This window comes from Onychostoma macrolepis, chromosome 25 (genome assembly GCF_012432095.1).
Source record: "Onychostoma macrolepis isolate SWU-2019 chromosome 25, ASM1243209v1, whole genome shotgun sequence".
NCBI lineage: Eukaryota > Metazoa > Chordata > Actinopteri > Cypriniformes > Cyprinidae > Onychostoma > Onychostoma macrolepis.
This window is the reverse complement of record NC_081179.1, coordinates 14,845,137-14,867,996: the sequence shown is the minus strand read 5'-3', so window position 1 is coordinate 14,867,996 and position 22,860 is coordinate 14,845,137. Positions and strand designations below refer to the sequence as shown.

Here is a 22,860-nt window from a genome sequence, read left to right as displayed (position 1 = left end):
TGTGTGTGAGTGAGTGAGAGAGAGAGAGAGAGTGACCCTTGGTTCCTATAGTCTGGCTTAGTCTGCCTGAGCGTGTGTGTGTGAGTGAGTGAGAGAGAGAGAGAGAGAGAGTGACCCCTGGTTCCTATAGTCTGGCTTAGTCTGCCTGAGCGTGTGTGTGTGAGTGAGTGAGAGAGAGAGAGAGAGAGAGTGACCCCTGGTTCCTATTAGGGGTCGACCGATATGTGTTTTTCAGGGCCGATGCCGATACCGATTATTACGGACCAAGTGGACCGATAACCGATATTTTTAACCGATATATTATGTCTGATGTAAAAATTAAAATTAATGTCAAAATTAAGAATAACAAGGGCCCTGACAAAAACTGCCTTCCCTGGTGCTGATTGCACTTCTTACTCTTGTCATCCTCCATGCATCCATCAACAATAAGGGTAATATAAAGAGAGTTAAAAGTGGGGCCACTGCATGCTTCATGATTAAGCCTATGAATACTGTACTATAGCTAAACAGCTTGGGGAAATGCAAGTATTTGGCTTCAATAATTTACATGTTAGAAATGTATGTGTAATAGCATAACCTCTCATAATTATAATATAATAAGTGTAAATAATTTAATTGTCTTCATAGATCCATTATAGAAATTGTGAAGAAGACTGCAACTATTTTAATTAAACTATAACACTAATAGCCTGTTATAGGCACACTTGGTTCAATAGCCTATTGAAATGTCACAATTTAGTTTTAATTTACAGTGCAGTGCAAATGAAGCCATAAAACATTAATTTCAGTTATCCTTTAATCAAATGAGTGTAAAACTAAATTTTTTGGCAAACAAATGGGTTTACCATTAAAATTAAAACATGGAACAAATAGCGTATTGTGTGATTATTCTTTTAAACAAAAGTTGTTGTTGTTGTAGTATTAGTAGATAAACCGAACTTTTATTTTGACGGGTTGCCATGAGGACCTCTTAAGTTTCTGTATAGCCTATGTATATATGACGATCGTTTTACTCAAATGAAACGGTCAAATGCTCATGAAGCAACTCTCAGAGCAGTTCTGGGGATGTTGTTCATGTATTTATGTCCTCATTTAGTGAGACGGCAGATGCTGAAAACACCATGAGCCGCCGCACTTCAGTGTGTGTGTGTGTGTGTGTGTGTGTAATCAAAACCGCGCGTCTGTGCCTTTCACATATACAGAGACGCGCAGAACATGCAGAATTCATATTTAAATAAGTCTTTTTGCAGCTTAATATTTACAGATACTAGTCCATAGCGCGAGTCGATTTAAGTGTACTGACCTACTTTTGATTAATTCATCCAAACTTTGACGAACTCCGTGACTCCGCGTTATACAGTAAATTCCCTTTATATGACTGGCTTCCGCGATTCCGCCTGCGTTTTCCCATCGCGGGAACCATAAATAGATAATATTGAGGTGTTTTGTAACTTCAGTGTAGTGGATTGTGATTTATTGCAACTTGAGCAACGTCTGCTCTACTGCTGCCTTTGAGAGACAACTGATGCTTGATGATCACTGAAACTGTAGCAAGCGCTTTCAGTGAGAGAGTACCTTAGTCTTCCACATTGATTGGTCGGACTCCTGACTCCCAACCAATCAGATGCGCGGTGGGCGGAGACTGCTCGAGGCCACAGAGTGGTGAGTTCTGACAGGCTGCATCAGAGCCAAATAGCGCGTTTCAAAATTAAATTAATTTGATCGGCACATCGGTTTTGAAAATGACCGATACCGATAATCATAAAAATGCTTGATATCGGCGCCGATAATCGGCCAGGCCGATAATCGGTCGACCCCTAGTTCCTATAGTCTGGCTTAGTCTGCCTGAGCGTGTGTGAGTGAGTGAGAGAGAGAGAGAGAGAGAGAGTGACCCTTGGTTCCTATAGTCTGGCTTAGTCTGCCTGAGCGTGTGAGTGAGTGAGAGAGAGAGAGAGAGAGAGAGAGAGAGTGACCCCTGGTTCCTTTAGTCTGCCTGAGTGTGTGTGTGTGTGTGTGTGAGAGGTATTTTATTGCAATATTGCTCATTTATTAACTAACTCCTTTAGCGACATAATTTTATTTTACACATCTAAAATGCGATGGCACCACTATAACACAAATGACCATAACAATAAATCAACTTGAATTTTAAGAACTATCTCTTAAAATTGTTTTTCTTTTACTTATTTTCGAATCGTCCTTAAACCAACATCTCTTTCTCACATGCATGCAGTCCGACCAAAACCTGTGTGATGGCGTGACACCAGATAAGACCACACGCTGACCCAGCAGTCCAATTTAAACAGATGTCACGTTACAAACCGGAGGTCCGGCAGCTATATTACAAAACAGTTGTCATATCACAGCTGCTGTACCTTAACGGACAATGTAAGCATATAACGATGATATATTACAAACAGATGTCATAACACAGCTGCGAACATTAAAAGGTCAAAGGTTAATCCCTAAGGTCAAAGGTTAACAGCTGAGGGCCATCAATCAAAATTAATGACATACGGTGAATCATAATTAGTACTGTAGTATTTAAATTTCAGTAATTTTTTTTTTTTTTTTTTTTTTGTCTTTTAATATTTCAATGTAGCTGTAATTAATTAACTTTATTTATTTATTTTATTTCATTTTTGTTTTGTTTTGTTTTACTTCAACAACATATTCTACTTCAACAAACCTATTTTATTTCAGGTAGTTGCCAAAGCAGCATTTCTCATTTATGAACTGTATGTACACTGTGTTATTTGTCTTTAATTCAAATTAATGTCTGAAATATTTATCTGAACAGTTTAGATGCGTTCACGCCATATCGTAATAACCGTAATTACGAGATACCAACTTGTAAAAAACGTTCACGTCCTCGTAGAACTCGTAATTACAACTTGTGAACTGGGAGTTTTCTGAGAGCTACGGCTTGTACCATGTGACCGCTGCACCTCACACAGAACCAGCAAAAAATCTTAGCGCTTTCAAAGAAAGCTTTTACTACTGCTCTAAAAAGGGGGAAATAGATACATATATAGATACTATAATGTACTGTAATACATTTACTTCTATAATACATCTTTCACGAGATCGCGGGTTCATTTTGTTGAGTGTCGCTATAGAAACGGATAATCCCCAGCCCGAGGACGTGAACAGCACAGAGTTGTCATCTCAGAATTACGGTAATTACGATATGCCATGAATGCAGCATTTTATTAACAATAATAAATTAACAGCAAGTTTAGTGGTAATTAGGTCTGTAGCGAATGTCAAAATTTTTGATGGATGACCTTTGACCTCTCCCCCTCCCTTTGTGATTAACCTATGACCTTTTAATGATCTCCAGATGTGCTACGCCATCTGTTTTGTAATATATCTGGATTACCACAATTAATCTGAGACCTCTGCCATGAAATATGAGATTGTTTACATTGGCCTTTAATGATCTTTCTCACATCCAGACTGACCAAAACCTCTGTGATGGATGGCGTGCCACCCGATACCGCACTTGTGGTCCACAGCTGTCCCGGATGATTAAGTTCAAAAACAGTCTTGAAATCTTCAATTTTGAACTTTGACACGGCCAATTTAAACAAAACTCATGTTTCAGCTGCGGAGGTCGCAGGTCAACCTCGGTAATCCATCTACAATATAAACAGATGGCATAGCACATCTGGAGATCATTAAAGGCCAATATAAACAATCTCATATTTCACGCCGGAGGTCTCAAGTTAATTGCGGTAATCCAGATATATTACAAAAAGATTGCATAGCACGTCTGGAGATCATTAAAAGGTCATAGGTTAATCCCAAAGGGAGGGGGAGAGGTCAAAGGTCATCCATCAAAAATTTTGACATTTGTTACAGACCTAATTACTAGTAAGTTTATCAAACATGTTGTATAAATATATAAATAAACATGCAGTTTGACATGACATTTGTTAATATAGTTGTATTTATATTCCTCCTAAATAACTAAGTACTCCAACACACATCTCAACAATCCAAAATCTGTCCTCCTGAGATTGAAAGCACTGTCAGCTGCTTAGAAATCGGCTCTTGAAGCTCGATGTGAGTATTTTTCACGTTCAGGTAATAGGTTACGAAGAAAATAAATTACTCCGAGACTTGCTTAGAGAGGTTTAAGGCATCACCACATGAAATGGTTTTGCTTTAATAAACAAATTCAAAATAATAATCCTCAACATAACAAGCAAGAAGTCTTCACGAGGTTCGACCTCGTTCTGTTACAAGCATCACAGTTTATATTGTTCTAGAAATTTCCCTCTATTAATAAAACCACAGTCAGAGACAGAGTCTTTTGAGAATTTATTCGTGCAAGACAATACAGCAGTGAGCTCTGCAATATGTGTGACAAGACCAAGTGTAGCGTTTTGTAGCAAATCAGCTCAAAAGGGAAATGTATATAAATAATTTTTTATGATTAATTACAATTATTTAAATCAGCCGACAGTAATAACTGTAGCAGAATTAAATTGCCATCAACTGATCTGTTCCTCCAGCGACCATTCAGTGTAAGTTCATATCATATCAACTCTAAGAAAGGATATTTCCGTGGCCACAGAAAATACTTTCCTATTAATGCATTAGAGCATGTAGCGAGGGTCAAAATCACAAAGGGAATAAATATACATTCACGCGTACATGCAAAGGGGAGCTAAAGTGGATGAATGAAGCCATTAGAGAAACCAGAGAATGCAGTTATGGAAAGAGTCATTTAACCACCTGAGATACTTGCATTGCCTTGGTCGTTGACGAGTGTCCGGATGCAACAGTATACAATACACAAAACCATATACAAGGAGGTAGTCCCTTAATCATACACAAAGACATGGGGATATGCATGATAGGAAAGTATTAGAAAAATTTGTCTATGAATTAATGAAATAAGTCGTTTCCTATAGCAGTATGTGTTGGTTTTAGAGAGAGTTGAGTAGGGAGGAAGATTCTCTCTACATACTTTTAGGTCGTAAAGTTTATCTGATCTGGCTGCGGTGTCCTGGCCAGGAGATCGTTCACAGACATACTGGCACCCAATATGTGTATTGACTGAGGAGTCTGTGACTATTTGTTAATCTAATGACTAATTGATTTGTTAAATCTAATGAAAAATTGTCTGATTGGTCCAAATGCTACATTTTATACCTTTTTGACCCATTGTTTTCAAAGGCTGTCTCCCAATACTACCATATATAGCTAAGTAAGTGCGATAAACACATTTTATATGTTTCATTCCTCATGTAGCGGCTTCCCGAAATCCTCATGCTATCCTGTTTTCCCTCAGCAAGCAAGAACAAGCAGGTCATCTTGACTCATTCTCGTGCAAGGCAGAGGCAGGCATCATAGGTATAATGATGGTATAAAAGAATATTGAACATATGAATATGAAAATATGGAATAGTATGTGATTAATATTGAATAATAAAAATTCCTTTCACGATATTCTTCCTGGTCACTAAGTTTTCCCCTTCCTTGTTTGCTTAACACACTCCCCTTACTTTTGCAGAAAACTTCTGTTGCAAAGCGAGAGATATACATGAGAGCATCTTTAATTCTATACCTTTTGCTAACCGCAGCAAGAGACACCTGCTTTCTTGTCATCTCAACAGGATGTCAGTTGCTCTACTTATAGTTAGCTCTTGAGGCTTTTTTGTAAGTTCAAAGCGTCAACCTCGACCGTCAAAGTTTCCAAGTCAGAGTAAAATCCACCAAGTGTATAGAGGTTGATCTTTACAACACAGCAGAAAAAGATTGTAGTGTAAATGTTGACCAATCCAGCACAATGAAATCTTCTTCTCTCTCAGCAAATCCACTTCCTGCAGGAATCATAACAGCTGATGGACAGCAACAAAATGTGATGGTGTACACCACCTCCTATCAGCAGGTCAGAATCAAACCAAGATAGCACACTTCAGTCTTCACTTTCAAGCATTTTGAGTGATGCTTTTAACTGTGTTTCATCTCATGCAGATCCCAGGTGTGCAACAGCTCCAGTTCTCCTGAAGATGTGCGGAAACCAACACCTAATCATCACGAATCAGACCTCCACACTTTCACAGGTCCTGAGCGGTGAGGTCCGTTATGGAGGTGTTCAGTGGGCTCTCACGGGTCACAGAGCTGGACTTCTATGTTTGTTTAGCTTGTTTTTGTGTGTGCTCCATGTGTGTCTGTGCACATACATTATGATTTTACGTGATTAGTCTGTTGAGTGTTATTTTGTTTGTTTTTCAGCATACATTTGGAGTTTTATCTATGTAAAGATTTGGGGTAAAAGGGGTCCTGAGGGGGTTCAAAACTAACTCAGCCCTCTATCAAAGCAATAAAATAAAACAAATGTGAATTTTCCTGCAACTTAGTGGAATGAGGGCTTTGCTCCTTTTTACATAGATTAAAAATCATGTTGCATGTGTAATTTCAGTTTGATGAGATGTTAACACTTAAAATAAAATGTGGAATTTTTGTAAATAGTTCATATTTTTGTGTATGTTTTTTTTTCTTTTCTCAATATTTACGTGAATTTGTATTGATGCATTTCATTCATCACAAAGAACTCATTTTAAAGCAATCTGCATTTATCAGTCAAATCCAAAAATAAATGTAAATAAGTTCTTCAGTGTGGCCCATTTAAGGACAGCGACTTCTTTGGATGATTTTACATTCAATTCTTGCTGAATTTCATTTTGTTTATTATTTTCATTTCGTTGTTGTAAAACCGTGCTTTAATAAGGAGATCAGTTACCGCAAGAGCACATAAAAAGTGACATTTAAAAATGAAAAGAGGAACAAAACACTTCATTAATTAATTTATTAAAAAATATTTGTCCCTAGTTGTGTCGTCTTTTCTCCAATGTTTTGCTTATTGGTATATTTTTTGAGCATTATGAATGAGTGTGTTTATGGCCAGTGAAATAATCTAAATCTAAATCTAAATGACAGAAAAATATCAGGTTTAGTACAAAGTGAATATTTAACTGTGGATATTGTGGTGGTAAAACCTGGAAAATTTATATTTTAAATTATTTCATTTTATTTAATAAAATAACATGTTATATTATCGAATTAGGTATTATGTACGGGACTTCTTGAATATTTGTAATCTATTTTATGACTAAAAAGCCAACAGACAAATACAGCTTAATAATAATTAATAGTAAGTAGGTACTAAAAAGCACTGGTTCAGAGTAGATAAGAAAAAGAAGATTCATTAATAAATGAATATATTAATATATAATAATACAATAATACAAAGAACATTGAATGGGATGCCTGACAGCGAGTGCCATTTCTCATCCTGCTGAGAGCAGCCACATGACAAAGACACAGTCTGAATGGAATGACACCTCCAGGGCAACTTCCTGCCGCTGTTTATCCAGATTGTCTGATGGGGCGGTTCACACTTTAACACTTTTGATTGTGTCCTGACTCAGAGGAAGAGCGGGGGTTTTCTGTAGCCTCATAACTCTCTTCTGACAGTGAGGAGAGAATGAGAATGAAGCAAATTCAGTGATATATCAAAGAAGCGGTTGAATTTTGTCAAAATTGTATTTATCTGTCAATCATATTTTATTCCAGCCCGCTGTGACTTGCATTCGAGGGCGTCCTGTCAATCATTTTTGTCAGAATGATTTATCTCCCTTCCTTGCATGTGTTAACTGTTTTTAATAGGATTTCTTATATTAAGATATTTGCTTATTGTCTTCATTTTCCATATAACAGCAGGGGAGAAAGACATGGCAAAACTGATCATAGGCCTTTTAAACACTTATACAATGAGATAAAGGCCAACAGAATCTAAAAGTTACTCTCACACACACACACACAAACAACAACTTTGCAAATGACATTACAAAGACAATACAATGAGAATAAAACAATCATAAACAAGGAAAGCATCTAAATGCATGGATTTTCTTTAAATACTTTAAATAAGTGACTTTGATTCAATTTTAAAAAGGGGAGAAGATGGGATTTGCAAATTGTTGTTTGTTAATGAAAAATTAACCATATATTAAAAAAAAAAAAAATACTAGTAGCCTATGTTCCAGGGATTTATTTCTAATATTATTATATTAAAGAATAATGTCTTTAAACTAAAGGAGTGTACAACATTGACAAAATCAAATATATGAGAATCTAGATCCGACCAAAATTGCTGGATTTAAAGCAATCAAAAAGCAGATGTGTTAATTTATCCTCTGCTTATTTACAAAAAGAACGTGAACTATCAGGGGGAAATTATTTTACACTGCTAATCGAAGCCAGATCCGTGACTGCAGGTCATGGACGGTAAAGTCATCAAAGTCCCGAGTCTTTGCTTGCATTCAGGTCACACTATGTTGCCAGATCACACCTACTTTATCAAAAACGGAATCATTTGGATCAATTGCGGAGTAACTGCACGCTAAGTATAAAATACACATGAAAGAATTATGTTTTTTTTTTAAATTCATACAACGTTTTCCTTATAAATGTACAATAACACACACACTCACACACACACACACAAAATCGACATAAAAACAAAGGACATGGCAACATGGGCTATAACGGTCCCACCCCTCGCGCACATCACAGGCCTGATAAGATTCCTCGCGTGGAGCTGGTTAGCAGTGAGTAGTTAGTAGTTAGTAGTTAGAGAAAGCAGCTGAAAGAAATACATTGATCGCAGACAGAGGAGCGTTTCTTACACGAATGTTCAGTAAGTAGTTCAGTATTTCCTTTTTAGTGAACGATTTGTGTTTCTGTCGTTTAAAATTTAGTCGTGTTGATATTGCAAACCGTGCATGACAAAAATTTTCTAGGGTTAGAGAGTTTTAGAGCTCCGTTTTTGGTTTGCGTAAAAACGATAACCTTTGTAAAGCCAAACAAAAGCAAATCTATGCATTTAAAAGCATATTTTAAAAAAATCGATTAAAGATGACATGCTTCGTAACGCGGGTTTAAAACAGACGATTTCCTGTAACGTTACCTTCTGTTATAAGAGCGTGCTGATGTGACCGAATTAAGTGTTACATTTTGACTCTTGAATTTCTCGAGTTTGGTGCATGCGGTCACTGATAAAGCGATGTAACGTGTTAATTCATATTTAGTCATTTATGACACCCATCTAACGTTAGTCAAGGGCAATAACCCGTTCCCGCCACGGAATTAAAAACAAACAAACAAACAAATAAAGGAAATTACAGCTTTTTATCCCACAAATTCAATTAGGGCTGTTTTCTCGCAATTCTGAAGGGGGGAAAAGTCTGAATTTGCTTCTGTGTTAAGACTGTAAGAACTAACTTAGTCTGACCAGCTAGCAGTTAACCAATGGGTAACAACCAGTCTTATATTCCGGATTCAAATGAGAGATTTGAGCCCCTAAGGTCCAAGTCAAGTCTTTGTTTTTGGCAATGGCTAAGCAATTAAAATATAATAGTATAGATTAATTATACTTTTTATTAATATTAGTAGTAATATCTTAAGTTCATTAGGAAACTGTGGCAGTGACAGAGTAGGTAGTTAATGGGGAACACTGGATTGTATTTCAAAGTAAATGACATGAAGTTTGTCAGATTAAAGACTGCTATACTGTTGCTGTTTGTTGTTCATTTATATAACCACACTTTTCCAGTGGGTGATGAACGAGCATGCTTTCAGATGCGTTTCCCATTTATAATAAGGACTTGGTGTGTTTAGAGCAGAATTGTGATATTTGCTGCTGCAGCATGTATTGATAGGGAATGAATAGAAAAAATATGGTGTTTGATGCTGTTAAAAGGAGAACATAATCGGCAAAGTCCATTTCTCAAGTCAAATTTTTTTTTTTTGTGACTTAAGCTCAAGTTTCCATTTCTAGATATGACCAGTCTTAAAAATATAAATTAGATGACTAAACTTTCAAGACTAGTTCTGACTTCTCACAATTCCAAGTTTTATTCCTCAGAATTGAGTTTACGTCTCAAAATAGTAGTACTGTTTTTTTTTTTTTTTTTTTTTTTAAACCCTGTTTTAGTTCTTTTCTTGCATGTGGATTTCTTTTGAAAGTCTGCATGAAATCAGTTTATACTATTTCCTTTTGTAAACACACATTGCTAGTGGCTTGTTTATGGTTATGTTTCAGAATTGTGGTTATTAGGGTTGTGGTTTAAAAATTGTTGGGTTGTCTTTTGAGTTTTGCCTTTTGGTGTGATTTAAATATCAAGGGTCATTTGTGAGGAACATTAGGACAAGATGGTGCCTTTTGTTTTAAATACAGAGTGGACTTTAGTGAAGGGGATGAGGGGGAAGGGTGCTGTGAGGTGTAGACCGTTACTGATGGTGGAACCAGCAGGGGTAGAGGTGACAAATCCTTAAATCCTTTCTTGAATGGAACTTGCTGTGGTGTGGAAGGATCCTCATTTGGAGGCTTTTTTTTTTTTAAGTTGTTTTTTTTTTTTTATAAAACTGACCAATTTCCAGTTGTTAATATAACTTCAAGGCTTCACTCTCTATTCTGTTTGTTTCTTAATGTGCTTCCACTTTTTCTCACATTGTGTTGAGCTATTTAGCTCGAGGAACTGAGACCATCTCTAAAGAGACACTTATTTGCATGCACATCTCACTTGTATCTTATAGCTAATGAGTAACTTCTGAATACTTTGGTTGGATGTCCAGAACAGCTGGACTCTTTGTTCATATAGGAAATATGATCCACCGTCCTTAAAGTTGAGAACGCTTTGGGAATGCACACTCTGTGTCTGCTCATTCATTTTCCCAGGCCTGCGTTGCAGTGGAAAACCACAGGGATTTGCTGATGGAATAAATAACAGATATAATAAATAAACTTCTGGTGTCTCGAATAAGGATGATTGACACATTCAAATATAACTTGTGTATGATTTTTGTCTTTAAATAACTGAGATAGTCAGACTTTATGCATATCCTATGTTTTACACTTGTAATAATATACAGGTGCTGGTCATATAATTAGAATATCATCAAAAAGTTGATTTATTTCACTAATTCCATTCCAAAAAGTGAAACTTGTATATTATATTCATTCATTACACAGACTGATATGTCAAATGGTTTTTCTTTTAATTTTGATGATTAAAACTGACAACTAGGGTATCTCAGAAAATTAGAATATTGTGAAAAGGTTCAATATTGAAGACACCTGGTGCCACACTCTAATCAGCTAATTAACTCAAAACACATGCAAAGGCCTTTAAATGGTCTCTCAGTCTAGTTCTGTAGGCTACACAATCATGGGGAAGACTGCTGACTTGACAGTTGTCCAAAAGACGACCGTTGACGCGTTGCACAAGGAGGGCAAGACACAAAAGTCATTGCAAAAGAGGCTGGCTGCTCACAGAGCTCTGTGTCCAAGCACATTAATAGAGAGGCAAAGGGAAGGAAAAGATGTGTACAATCAATAGGGATAACCGCACCCTGGAGAGGATTGTGAAACAAAACCCATTCAAAAATGTGGGGGAGATTCACAAAGAGTGGACTGCAGCTGGAGTCAGTGCTTCAAGAACCACTACGCACAGACGTATGCAAGACATCGGTTTCAGCTGTCGCATTCCTTGTGTCAAGCCACTCTTGAACATCAGACAGCATCAGAAGCGTCTCGCCTGGGCTAAAGACAAAAAGCACTGGACTGCTGCTGAGTGGTCCAAAGTTATGTTCTCTGATGATAGTAAATTTTGCATTTTCTTTGGAAATCAGGGTCCCAGAGTCTGGAGGAAGAGAGGAGAGGCACACAATCCACGTTGCTTGAGGTCCAGTGTAAAGTTTCCACAGTCAGTGATGGTTTGGGCTGCCATGTCATCTGCTGGTGTTGGTCCACTGTGTTTTCTGAGGTCCAAGGTCAACGCAGCCGTATACCAGGAAGTTTTAGAGCACTTCATGCTTCCTGCTGCTGACCAACTTTATGGAGATGCTGATTTCATTTTCCAGCAGGACTTGGCACATGCACACAGTGCCAAAGCAACCAGTATCTGGTTTAAGGACCATGGTATCCCTGTTCTTAATTGGCCAGCAAACTCGCCTGACCTTAACCCCATAGAAAATCTATGGGGTATTGTGAAGAGGAAGATGCGATTATGCCTGACCCAACAATGCAGAAGAGCTGAAGGCCACTATCAGAGCAACCTGGGCTCTCATAACACCTGAGCAGTGCCACAGACTGATCGACTCCATGCCATGCCGCATTGCTGCAGTAATTCAGGCAAAAGGAGCCCCAACTAAGTATTGAGTGCTGTACATGCTCATACTTTTCAGTTGGCCAAGATTTCTAAAAATCCTTTCTTTTGTATTGGTCTTAATAATATTCTAATTTTCTGAGATACTGAATTTGGGATTTTCCGTAGTTGTCAGTTATAATCATCAAAATTAAAAAAAAAACATTTGAAATATATCAGTCTGTGTGTAATGAATGAATATAATATAAGTTTCACTTTTTGAATGGAATTAGTGAAATCAACTTTTTGATGATATTCTAATTATATGACCAGCACCTGTGTATGTGTATGTGTGTATATATATATATTACGCAGAAGGTCAGGGGTTTTGTCTCTGTGAGATGGCTTTTACAGAAAAACCTTTATTCTCTTTCAACCACTGTCTGGAGTTAAAACCAAGTTGATATTTCTGTCTAACCCTAAGCGGCCAATAAATAACAGAAAATGGGATGTGAATGTACCTATAATATATATATATATATATATATATGAGGCTGAGTTAGCAGCCAGACTTTGGACTAACAGCTTTGTTAATTGAGTTTTTATATTTAGACTTTGTAAGGGTATAAAACATGTACTGCACCCCTCCTAGTTAGTGCGCGCTCTCTTCTCTTTGATACTTCAGGCTTCACTCTTCAAATACTTGGTGCACCTTATAACTTCTTATGACGGTTTTTATTCATTGCAGATTGAGTTACTCTTTTATGAAGATTGTTTCTTTTTAGAATATTAGTAGTCTTTTCAAGAGGATATTATTCATTAATACTTATTGCTAATTCAAGATTAATTATCATCCTTTCGAATGGTTTTAAATGTTTGGTTTGAATTATGATTCTTTTACTAAATTGTACTAACAGGTGCATATGCTGTTTTGCATCTGACTATTAATATTTCATGTTTCCTTTTTGAGTTATGTTTTACACTTATTTCTGAAACTTTAAAATAAATTTGCATATTCCTTCAACCCAACCATCTGACGTGGATTCGATTTTGCTTCAACTTCCAAAGAGTTAATCTAACACCTTTGAATGAACCCTAAAATTTTGCTTTCTTTTTTTTTTCCAGGGATGTGATTATTCCACTCCTACATTCTGTCTGGAGATACAATTGAACATTCAGTAGCATGCAAGCCAACTCACAACATTCAGGACAATTGCAAAATTTGCATGGACAAGGAACTACACCTGGAAACGGGACAAGCCAGAACTTTTACCAGCTATGTTTACCACCTCATACTGCAAGTCCCTCATATTCTGGACAAACTGCCACTGGAAATTACTTCACCTGCACAGTGCAACCAGCAACCAGTGACCAGATTTTGGCTAGTGGCGTTCAAGCTACAAAAGGCACAAACCTTGCACAAGAAAATCAGCTTAATTCAAACCATCCGTTGCCGACAGGAAAACAGGACTCCCAAATTGTTCTGTGGAACATGCCCTCTAATTGCCAGATATTCCTACCTGTTAACAACATAAATCTACAAGGTGCTCCCAACAATAATGGGCCAAACATGTCACATTGTGCCTTTAACTCGGCTAACAGTTTATACTTGCAACCGCAAACTACCTCCTCAGCAGTTGGCCCAAATAATTTGCAACAGTTTAAAACGAATGACACTCAAAGTCTTAATGACGCTAGAATAAATGTCAACACAAGCAACTTGCATAGCAGGCAGCACTATGCAAATGCTCCTACTAATTTGCCAGTAGACTCCTCAAAAAAAAGGACAAGCTTGCCATCTGATCTAAATTATTGTCCCCCAACAGAAAATGCACATCATGGCCCAAGTAGTTTGTTTGGTGGATACCTTTACCAGCTTTTGTTTGCTGAGAAATCAAATAATGCTAACATGCAAATGCTTTCTACATGTGCACAGAACCGGCAACTGAATAATGCTGCTCAGAAAGCTGTTGCCGTTGTCACACCATTGTCTCCGATAGGAACAGCACCTGTTAATGTGTTAGACAAATCTGCTAATGTGAAAATGAATGCAAGCCCTGCGCAAGAGACTTTACACCATCAACCAGATCCTCTGATGATCAACGCTAATCTGATGAACCAAACGGGAGAACCAATTGACCTAACAAGGAAGCGTCAACGACCAAAGTCAGCAGAGCCAAGGCTGAATGATGGCCTTTGCAACGTAGTTGTAGCCAAGAGTCCAGTTTTGGCTAATGAATCAACTGACCAAAGTCTCCGTGCAAGTTCGCCGAACCTGAAATGTGCGGTCACAGAACAAAACAAGTCTGTTCCAGCTCAAATGCAAAATGAACCGGCTGAAAAGACAAAAAAAAACTGTACCATCACAGACAAGAAAACAATTGACCCAGACACTGTTCCTTTTATTGAATGGCCATTAGATCGATTGCGTACCTTAATAGACGTGATTCAGCAAATGGAATGTGGGGATCAAAAGAACACCCACAAAACTGATCCTGGGAAAGAGATCTTAAAGCTTTACTGGAACGGGGATACTCACAAGTTTTCTGAAGCTGTAAAAAGTGGCATATATCAAAGCATAATGGAAGAAGTTTATATTTGCTCTCCGATGAACGAGCCTGTGGTACTGAGGCAAATTGTTAATGATGCACGTAGCAAAGTCATCAAGGATTTTCACGTTTTAAAACACGACGAAGTGCCACCGAAGATGACGTACACGTCGTCCTGGTTGAATCTTAATGAAAATGTTGATGACATCGACAAGGAATGTGGTTATTCTTGGTACTATAAGTCTTTTCAAAATGTCCCCGAACACGAAGCACAAATTGTGGCATGTGAAGCACCAAGCAAATTGCAAGATGCCACTGAAAAGCCATCATTGATTACAACTAAACAATTACCATCAAAGGTGGAGAACAGAGTACCAGCAGACAAACCATTATCAAACAATGAGAGTCTACATGAAAACGTGCCTGTTTCATTTAATGGTCAATCTCCACCTGTGACCAACACCAACCACTCACCGAAGCATAATTGTCAGGTTGCAGAACTAACCAACAGTCAACCAATTATTACAAATTCTCTGGAGGCCATGGTGGATTTGGATGAACAAGGTGTCCCGACTGGAAAGTCAAGTTTGGATAACCAATTTGGAACCAAGAGTGTTGTGTCGCCCAAATCAACTAACCAAAGTGACTATACAAACTCGCCAAAGCCCATTCATGCGGTTGCAGAACAACAGGAGGTCGTGTTCTCTTCTCAATTGCAAGTTGGATCCAGTCAAAAAATGTTTAACAATGACTGTGCCGTTCTTGATAAGAACGTGAGATGTGAGACCATGGCAACACCTAGTCAAGCGCCTCCTGTGCACGTGAGTGAAGTGGAGACTGACAAGATGGATGCTTCAGCCACTAAGATGAATGTTCTCCCTCATGAAATAGCTAGACAGTGCTTTGCTAATGAGATGGAGGGATGTAAAATCATTGCTGCATTTCCAGACAAGCACAAGGCGCCTTTGTTGAACACACCCCAAATACTTGACACAATATCAACAGAAGAACCAATAAGCAAGCAGAAGCTAGTGGAGACGGCCAAATATTCAGCATCTAGAGTTCTAGCATTGCTATCAGTCCACTATAAATCATCTGTAGCTGAACATAATCAGATTACAGATGAAGTACAACAAGAACAAATCTCCTCGGAGAAAAATATGTATGATGAGATTCGTGAACTATCTCCTGTTCCCTCGAATGCTCCGTCTCCACCAGTGATTGATAACGTTTTTCCGAAGCTTAATGAACAACCACCAAATACTGTTAATCCACTGAAGGGCATGAGAAATCTGGTGAGGACACTGGAAAAACGAAATGTTTCATTAAAGTATAAAAAGTTAATTGAAAAACATGGTGGTTTGATTAAGCATAAACTGTCATCTAGAACATCAAAACTGGGCAACAGTTTTGGTAATCGTGTTGGAGCCCAAAGTCCCATTTTGATTGATGAATCATCCAGCCAAAGTGACTGCACAATCGAAGCATCACCACTTAGTCCTGTGGTTGAAAAACGGGAGTTTGTTCCATTAATTCAAGTGCAAAACGAATCCAGCGACATGGTTAACAGTAAATTTGATAAGACCCTAAGATGTGAGTCTGATCGAAAACCTTGTCAAGAACTTTCTGTACAAATCAATGATGAGACATTTGTTGAGATGGATGCTTCATCTTCTGTTAAGCTTGATGTTCTCACTCAGGAAGTGGCTAAACAATGCTTTGCTGAAAATAAAGACATTGCTGCAACATTAAGGCTGGATGACCCTCTTTGTAATCGAGCCAAATGTCCAGTGTCAGCTGATGGATCATCCAGGCAAATTGCCTATGCAAGTCTGCCAAAACTTTATCCAGTGCTTATAGGACCATCTCAAATGCGAAATGAATCCGATGAAGAAATGCCTGAAATTGACTGTGTACTCTCAGATGACTCTGTGAGATGTGACACTGATCCAAAACGCAGTCAAGAACTTCCTGTGAACATGAATAAAGAGGAGTTTGTCGAGATGGATGCTTCAGCTTCTATTAAGATTAATGTTCTCCCTCATGAAGTGGCTATGCAATGCTTTGCTGATCAGCTGATGGAAGACTTTGCTGCACCACCAGAGAAAATGCACAAGGCCTGTTTGTTGAATTCACCCACAGACACTGTATCAACAAAAGAATGGATAAACATGTGGTGGTTAGAAGGGACTGATGGAGCTAGAAGTCCAGTGTTGACTGAAGGATCAACGAGCCAAAGTACTTGTGCAAGTCCACCAAAACTTGATCCTGTGATTAAAGAACCATCTCAAGTGCAAAGTAAATCCAATGAAGAAATGCCTGAAATCGACTGTATGCTCACAGATGAGAGCATGAGATGCGAGACTGATCTTAAACCTAGTCAAGAACTTCCTGTTAACATGAATGAAGAGGAGACTGAGAAGATTGATGGTTTAGACTCCATTAAGATCAATGTTCTCCCTCATGAAATGGCTGAGCTATGGTTTGTTGGCGAGACAAAAGATAAGGACTTGCAGAAAGCCACTACAGTTCATAATTCCACTGAGGACCAGGTGAAAGTTCAAGTACAGGAACTCAAGTCTGAAAAAGAAGTGCTCCTAGAAGATGTGAAGCCAAAAGAGAGGAAATATCAAAGTTCTGGTGGTGAACAGTTGGAGTCTTACTGTTGTCTTGCTAAATGGTTTCAAACTTTAGAATATGGAAATGGTTCGTTGTGCATGTGCCAGATAAAAGCTGAGTTGAGAGAGAAGGAAATTAAAATGGAGGCCCACGGCACAAGTTTAGAGGTGCAGGCTGAAAAGGGCAGTCCAGGTGAATGCGAACGGGTGGAACTGGATGCTGCTGCTCTTGAAAGAACAGATGATTCTGAAGTCACAGATGATTCTGAGGATGAAAGCCCATTGCTGCATGATCCTGCTATGGACAAGACAAAGATTGCAAAGGACATACCAAGTTCTGAAGAAGCCTCCAAGGCGGAGACTGAAACTTCAGAGCAGAAAAGAAACGAATCGCCCACAGAATGTGCAACAAACATGACTCTTATGAATGAGATTGAGCAAGACACCCCAGCTCCTGATTTGAAGAAGACTAATACATACTGTCTTGCACTGTTTGGGTCGTCTTCTGAAAAAGGAAACCAACTAAAGCGAACTAAAAGATACAAAGAGAAATCAAGTTGTGAGGAACCCCCAAAAACTCTTCAAGTAGCTATAAGCTCTCACCTGAAGGTTGAAAGCAAGAGTGAGTCAAAGAAGCGCAAATGTGTGGAATCAGAAGATGGAGATGCTACTGACAGGAGAGAGCAAATACAAAGAGCATCCTTGCAAAATCCTGTTTCTGGACTCCGCAAAAATGGGCTTTCATCTACCTCCATCAGAAAACTGCTCAGTCAAAGTGTTAATGTGAAGAGTGACATCCATTTGGCTGAAGGAAATAAGCGAAAGAGACTGCATAAGCATACAACGCAACAAATGTCAATGAATAAATTTATCATTAGAGGGAAGACTGTGCCATCCAAATTATTGCATTCACCCGAGAATGTAAAAAAAAGTAAATATGAGTTGGGGAACCCTGCTTTGATGCCATTGGATGAGGGTCCTGCTCTGGAGTTCAAAGTTTTGCCAGAGACTTTTAACTTTGAAGATGAAGCTGAACTTGATTGCACTCAAGCCGACACATCACGGAGTATGCAAAATGGTAACTTCTGAAAAGATATACTATTATTATTATTATTATTATCATTACTATTTATTTACGCTGTACCAAATCGATACTTATAAATTCTTGTTCCTTTTTCTTAAGAGATGTTAAGCCCAGAAGAAAAAGCTGAAAGGATGAAAACCAGCCATGTGCCAACCCAAGGTACTGGATACAAGCTTCACGTTGTTAATTTGAAATGTTAAGTAAAAGTGCAATTCACCACTTTTGAATAATTTTTTTTTTTTAACTGAATCACATAACATTGTCTGGCAGGTAGTTTACCACTCATCTAAATGGCTTTGTGCTTGGCTATCTGCAGGTGTCTGGAGTTTCAGTCCTTTGAAGAAAAAGCGCACTCAACCCATCCAGGACACTGATGTCTCGGGTTCATGTAGCCTCTTCCAAGAGTTCAAAAAGAAATATCAAGAAATGAAAGACATTGCCTCCAAGCATAACTTGATTTTCAGTGAAAGAGCTTGACTATATATATATATATTTTTCTATTAAAATGAAAGCAAATTGGCTTATTTTGTCTTGTGTTTACTTTCTGTGAATGATAAAGCTGCAAGTGTTTAAATACATTTTTACTGTTTACTTGAACTTGATTATTTCTTATATTATAAATGCATCATTTGCACACTGTTCATCCAGATCAACAGCTGCTAGTCATCCAGTATTTGTGTACCAGTTTTATACATTAACTACATTTCCAAGAAACATGTTTGTTATGAAAGTGTTTGTTTTTTAATTCTGTATATTGTGTTTTTATTTGGATTCCACTGGTTTGTATCTATTTTTGTACGATTTTATAAGACCATTTTAATAAAAACATTTGGTTACAAATACATTTAATTTTGCTCCTGGTTTTTAAGCTCTGCTAAGCCATGATTCGCCAAGGTCAGTGATAAAACAAGTGACATTATTTTAACCGTAGCAATTTCAGAGAACACAAGTAAACTTGTGAGAGGAGATGTGTATAATAAAGCATTTCAAGAAACACCTCAGGCTAGATGGATTCCCAGACACAGGCAATATTAAAACCCAGTAAACGTAATAATCATAAAATATTTATTTTAAAGCTGTGGCGTTATTATACAGCTTTTGTAGATCGCATTTAAACAGTGCAAAAACGTTAAATAATAAACATTCACATACATTAACGCAAAACAACTTAAAATAGAAAATACGTGTAAAAAGAATACATAAAAATAAAGTAATTCAAAACAGAAAAATATTCTAAATCCCTCGAGCGCTTATGTTTGTCGCTTATGAATGACGCAACACTATAAAAGAGACCCGCCCACTATGATACTCGCGAAGGAGACAAAACCAAAACAATGTGGCGACGAAGATGCTAGATGGAAAGTTAACGATGTGATTAAATTATACAACATAATGAACGTATATTACATATGATATCTTCTCAGTTAGTCATATAAAGGTATATAAACGGCACTAAAAACGACCAAATCATGGCTACCATAGATTCTCTTATGAGCTTGTGAGTAACACCGTTTTTTATTAAGCGTTTAAGGCTATTGACAGTATTATTTCTGTTTATTTAATAGCATGAATTCCAGATCTTTGAGTGTTTTCTCCGCACGCAGGTGCGCTTTTAGTGTTGCTCAGCGCGCTGAGAGGTATGAGGAGATCAGGATGTTGCCTGCTGCCGTTAAAGACAGATTATTGCGAATAATGATGTCTTACGGCACGGTCACCGACTCCAACATCAGCCAGGTAATGCGTCCCCATCACATTTGTGTGCATTTGTGATGATAATATATTGCGCTCATGTGTGTGATTTGTGTTTCAGCTCGTGCACAACGGAACCCACACACTGGATCTGCAGAACTGCAAGGTGTCAGACTCTGCGCTTCAACAAATCCACTGCCTACAGCTGAGGACAATACTGTTAAGAGGCTGTGCAGATATCACCTCTGAGGGTATTCTTTTCACAAATCAGTGCTGATTATGGGGGTTCATTTGTGATGTGCAGTCATCAGTTGGTAAATTAACTAGTGTTGTTATTGTTAACTAAACCTAGGGTATTTAAAATAAAGCTGAAACAAAATATAAATAATAAAAAAAAAGAAAAGAAAAAAGAAAATATAAAAACATACATTAAAAATAGCAATGCATACTATATTAGAATTTAAATAGTACTAAAATAACACTGAAATTAACTAAAGAATCAACAGTCGGTTATTAATAAATTAATTTAGAAATGTATAAATTGGTATGTGGGGTAAATAATAACAGTGTCTTGAAAATATTATGGGATTAATTATAAATATTATTAATTGTTAATAATAATAATAATAGTGCCGTCAAACGATTAATCGCATCCAATATAAAAGTTTTTGTTTACATAATATATGTATGTGTATATATAAATACACACATATACAGTAAATATTTTGAAAATATTTACATGCATATATTTATGTTCTTATATTTTACATTATATATAAATATATTTAACATATAAACATAACATATTTTTCATGAATATATACATGCATGTGTTTGTATTTATATATACATAATAAATATACACACACACATTATGTAAACAAAAACTTATTTTGGATGCGATTAATTGTTTGACAGCACTAATAATAATGAAACTTTATTAATCGTAATCAACTAGAAAACGTGACTAATAATTGGATATAAATCTATCTAGACCTAAATACATGTATATTTAGTATTTTAATAACTAAAGAAAATTATTTTTAATTGCATTACATTGATAAAAACTGACAAAAATATTTAGCAGCACAACTGTCAACATTGATAATAATATTTAAATGTTTATAGAGTACCAAATCAGCATATTAGATTGATTTCTGAAGGATCACATGACACCGGAGTAATGATGCTGAAAATCAGCTTTGCATCACAGGAATAAATTACGTATAATAAAACTGAACACATTCATTTTAAATAGTAATTATATTCCACAGTATTGCTGGTTTACTGTGTTTTTGACCAAATAAATGTAGTCTTGTTGAACATAAGAGACTTCTTTCAAAAGTATTAAAAAACATTTCTAAACTTTATATACTGAAATGAAATTTCACTTATTACTTGACTAATAACTCAGAAAGAGAATGTCAGGTCCTCTTTATTATCGATTTTCCCATTATCTTGGAATGTAACACCCATACTGTTGTTCAAATGAAATTGTTCAAGACATCAACCTTTGCTGTATTTCTCTTTCCCTCAGGTCTAGAGGTGCTGGCATCCCGGTGCCCTTATCTTCAGGTCGTTGATCTCACGGGCTGCACGGCTGTGACAGACTCAGGGGTTCAGGCTCTGGCGCAACACTGCAAATGTTTGGAAGTGATTTCCCTGCGTGGCTGCGCTGCTCTCAGTGACAGAGCCCTGCTGGAGCTGGGAGAGAACTGCAGGATGCTGCACAGCATTTACTTCTCTGGGACAGAGGTCATTTACACCGTTGTTGACCTTTCAGACTTTGGACACTACCCAGTCAAACGTCTGGAATAATTAGGATTTTTTAAAGGGTTAAAAAAAAAAACTCTCTCCAAATCAGCATATTAGAATGATTTTCTGAGGGATCATGTGACACTGAAGACTGGAGTAACGATGCTGGAAAATTCAGCTTTGCATCACAGAAATAAATTACATTTTAAAATGTTCAAATAAAAATCAGTTAATTTTAATAATATTTTACAATATTGTATTTTTGATCAAATAAATGCCACCTTGATGAGCATTAAAGTGATATTTCAAAAACTTAAAAAATCTTAATTATTCCAAACTTTTGACCAGTAGTGTATATACCAAAATCATAGTGCTGCTCTAAATCCTTTTGAACATTTTGTACACACTGATGATTATTATTTTGACCAAATACTTACTACTTGTACATTCACACTATTTAAAGGTAACTGATCAAGGGGTCCTTGGACTTGCAACTGGAGTTTGTTCACACAGCCTAAAGGTATTGCATACTGATTTAAAATTTTTCATTAAGACCATTTTAATATTGTATTATTATTTTTAATTAATTATTTACTGTTACAGGAGTTGCAGATGATACGATGTCGCAATTTGACTGATGTGGCTGTGACTGCTGTTCTTGCAAACTGCGCCAACATCAGAATTTTCAATTTCCATGGATGTCCCCTGATTACAGGTAGTCACATGGACATCAAATGCAATACATATTTTGTTGTCAAAAAATGATGTTTCAGTGCATCTATGTGTCTCTTTTAGATAAATCAAGGGAGGCGCTCCAAAACTTTATTGGTCCCAACAAGATTCAACAAGTGTCTTGGACTGTGTACTGATGTGACGACTTCTCATCAACGGTACATCAACTACAGCACATCAACTTTATTGTCGTAAATGTAATGCACTCATCAAAGAGGATATGCATCATCCTTGTCAAATTTATTAAACAAATTGTCAGTGTTTGATGG

At 37.1% G+C, this 22,860-nt stretch overlaps 3 protein-coding genes across 6 annotated transcripts in view; all 3 read left to right on the top strand.

The window, feature by feature from the left end:
- The window catches only part of nfybb (nuclear transcription factor Y, beta b), a 14,571-nt gene extending 7,935 nt beyond the window's left edge, over positions 1–6,636 (top strand). The window contains exons 6-8 of one of the 3 annotated variants that reach the window (XR_009269418.1): positions 5,303–5,364; positions 5,823–5,902; positions 5,989–6,047. Coding sequence is in view for 2 of the 3 variants with exons in the window: in XM_058767708.1 (XP_058623691.1) it covers positions 5,263–5,364; positions 5,823–5,902; positions 5,989–6,021 (215 nt within the window). In the remaining variant the exon portion in view is untranslated. Of the gene's footprint in view, positions 1–5,262; positions 5,365–5,822; positions 5,903–5,988 lie in introns of all 3 variants that reach the window. The other 2 variants (XM_058767708.1, XM_058767709.1) reach the window with 2 other exon arrangements.
- A 1,933-nt stretch (positions 6,637–8,569) lies between these two features.
- Positions 8,570–18,936, top strand: si:ch211-106e7.2 (uncharacterized). 2 transcript variants are annotated; one of them, XM_058767666.1, is made up of 4 exons: positions 8,570–8,716; positions 13,290–18,409; positions 18,515–18,574; positions 18,732–18,936. In XM_058767666.1, the coding sequence occupies exons 2-4, from the start codon at positions 13,348–13,350 to the stop codon at positions 18,890–18,892; spliced, it is 5,283 nt and encodes a 1,760-aa protein (XP_058623649.1). In that variant the 5' UTR covers positions 8,570–8,716; positions 13,290–13,347; the 3' UTR covers positions 18,893–18,936. The 2 variants fall into 2 exon arrangements, with proteins under 2 accessions (XP_058623649.1, XP_058623648.1); XM_058767665.1 differs by having other exon boundaries at positions 18,515–18,610.
- A 783-nt stretch (positions 18,937–19,719) lies between these two features.
- On the top strand, positions 19,720–22,793 carry amn1 (antagonist of mitotic exit network 1 homolog (S. cerevisiae)). Its single transcript, XM_058768087.1, has 7 exons — positions 19,720–19,913; positions 20,020–20,149; positions 20,226–20,355; positions 21,642–21,859; positions 22,323–22,379; positions 22,463–22,574; positions 22,655–22,793. The coding sequence occupies exons 1-7, from the start codon at positions 19,885–19,887 to the stop codon at positions 22,726–22,728; spliced, it is 750 nt and encodes a 249-aa protein (XP_058624070.1). The 5' UTR covers positions 19,720–19,884; the 3' UTR covers positions 22,729–22,793.
- Positions 22,794–22,860: the final 67 nt, after the last annotated feature.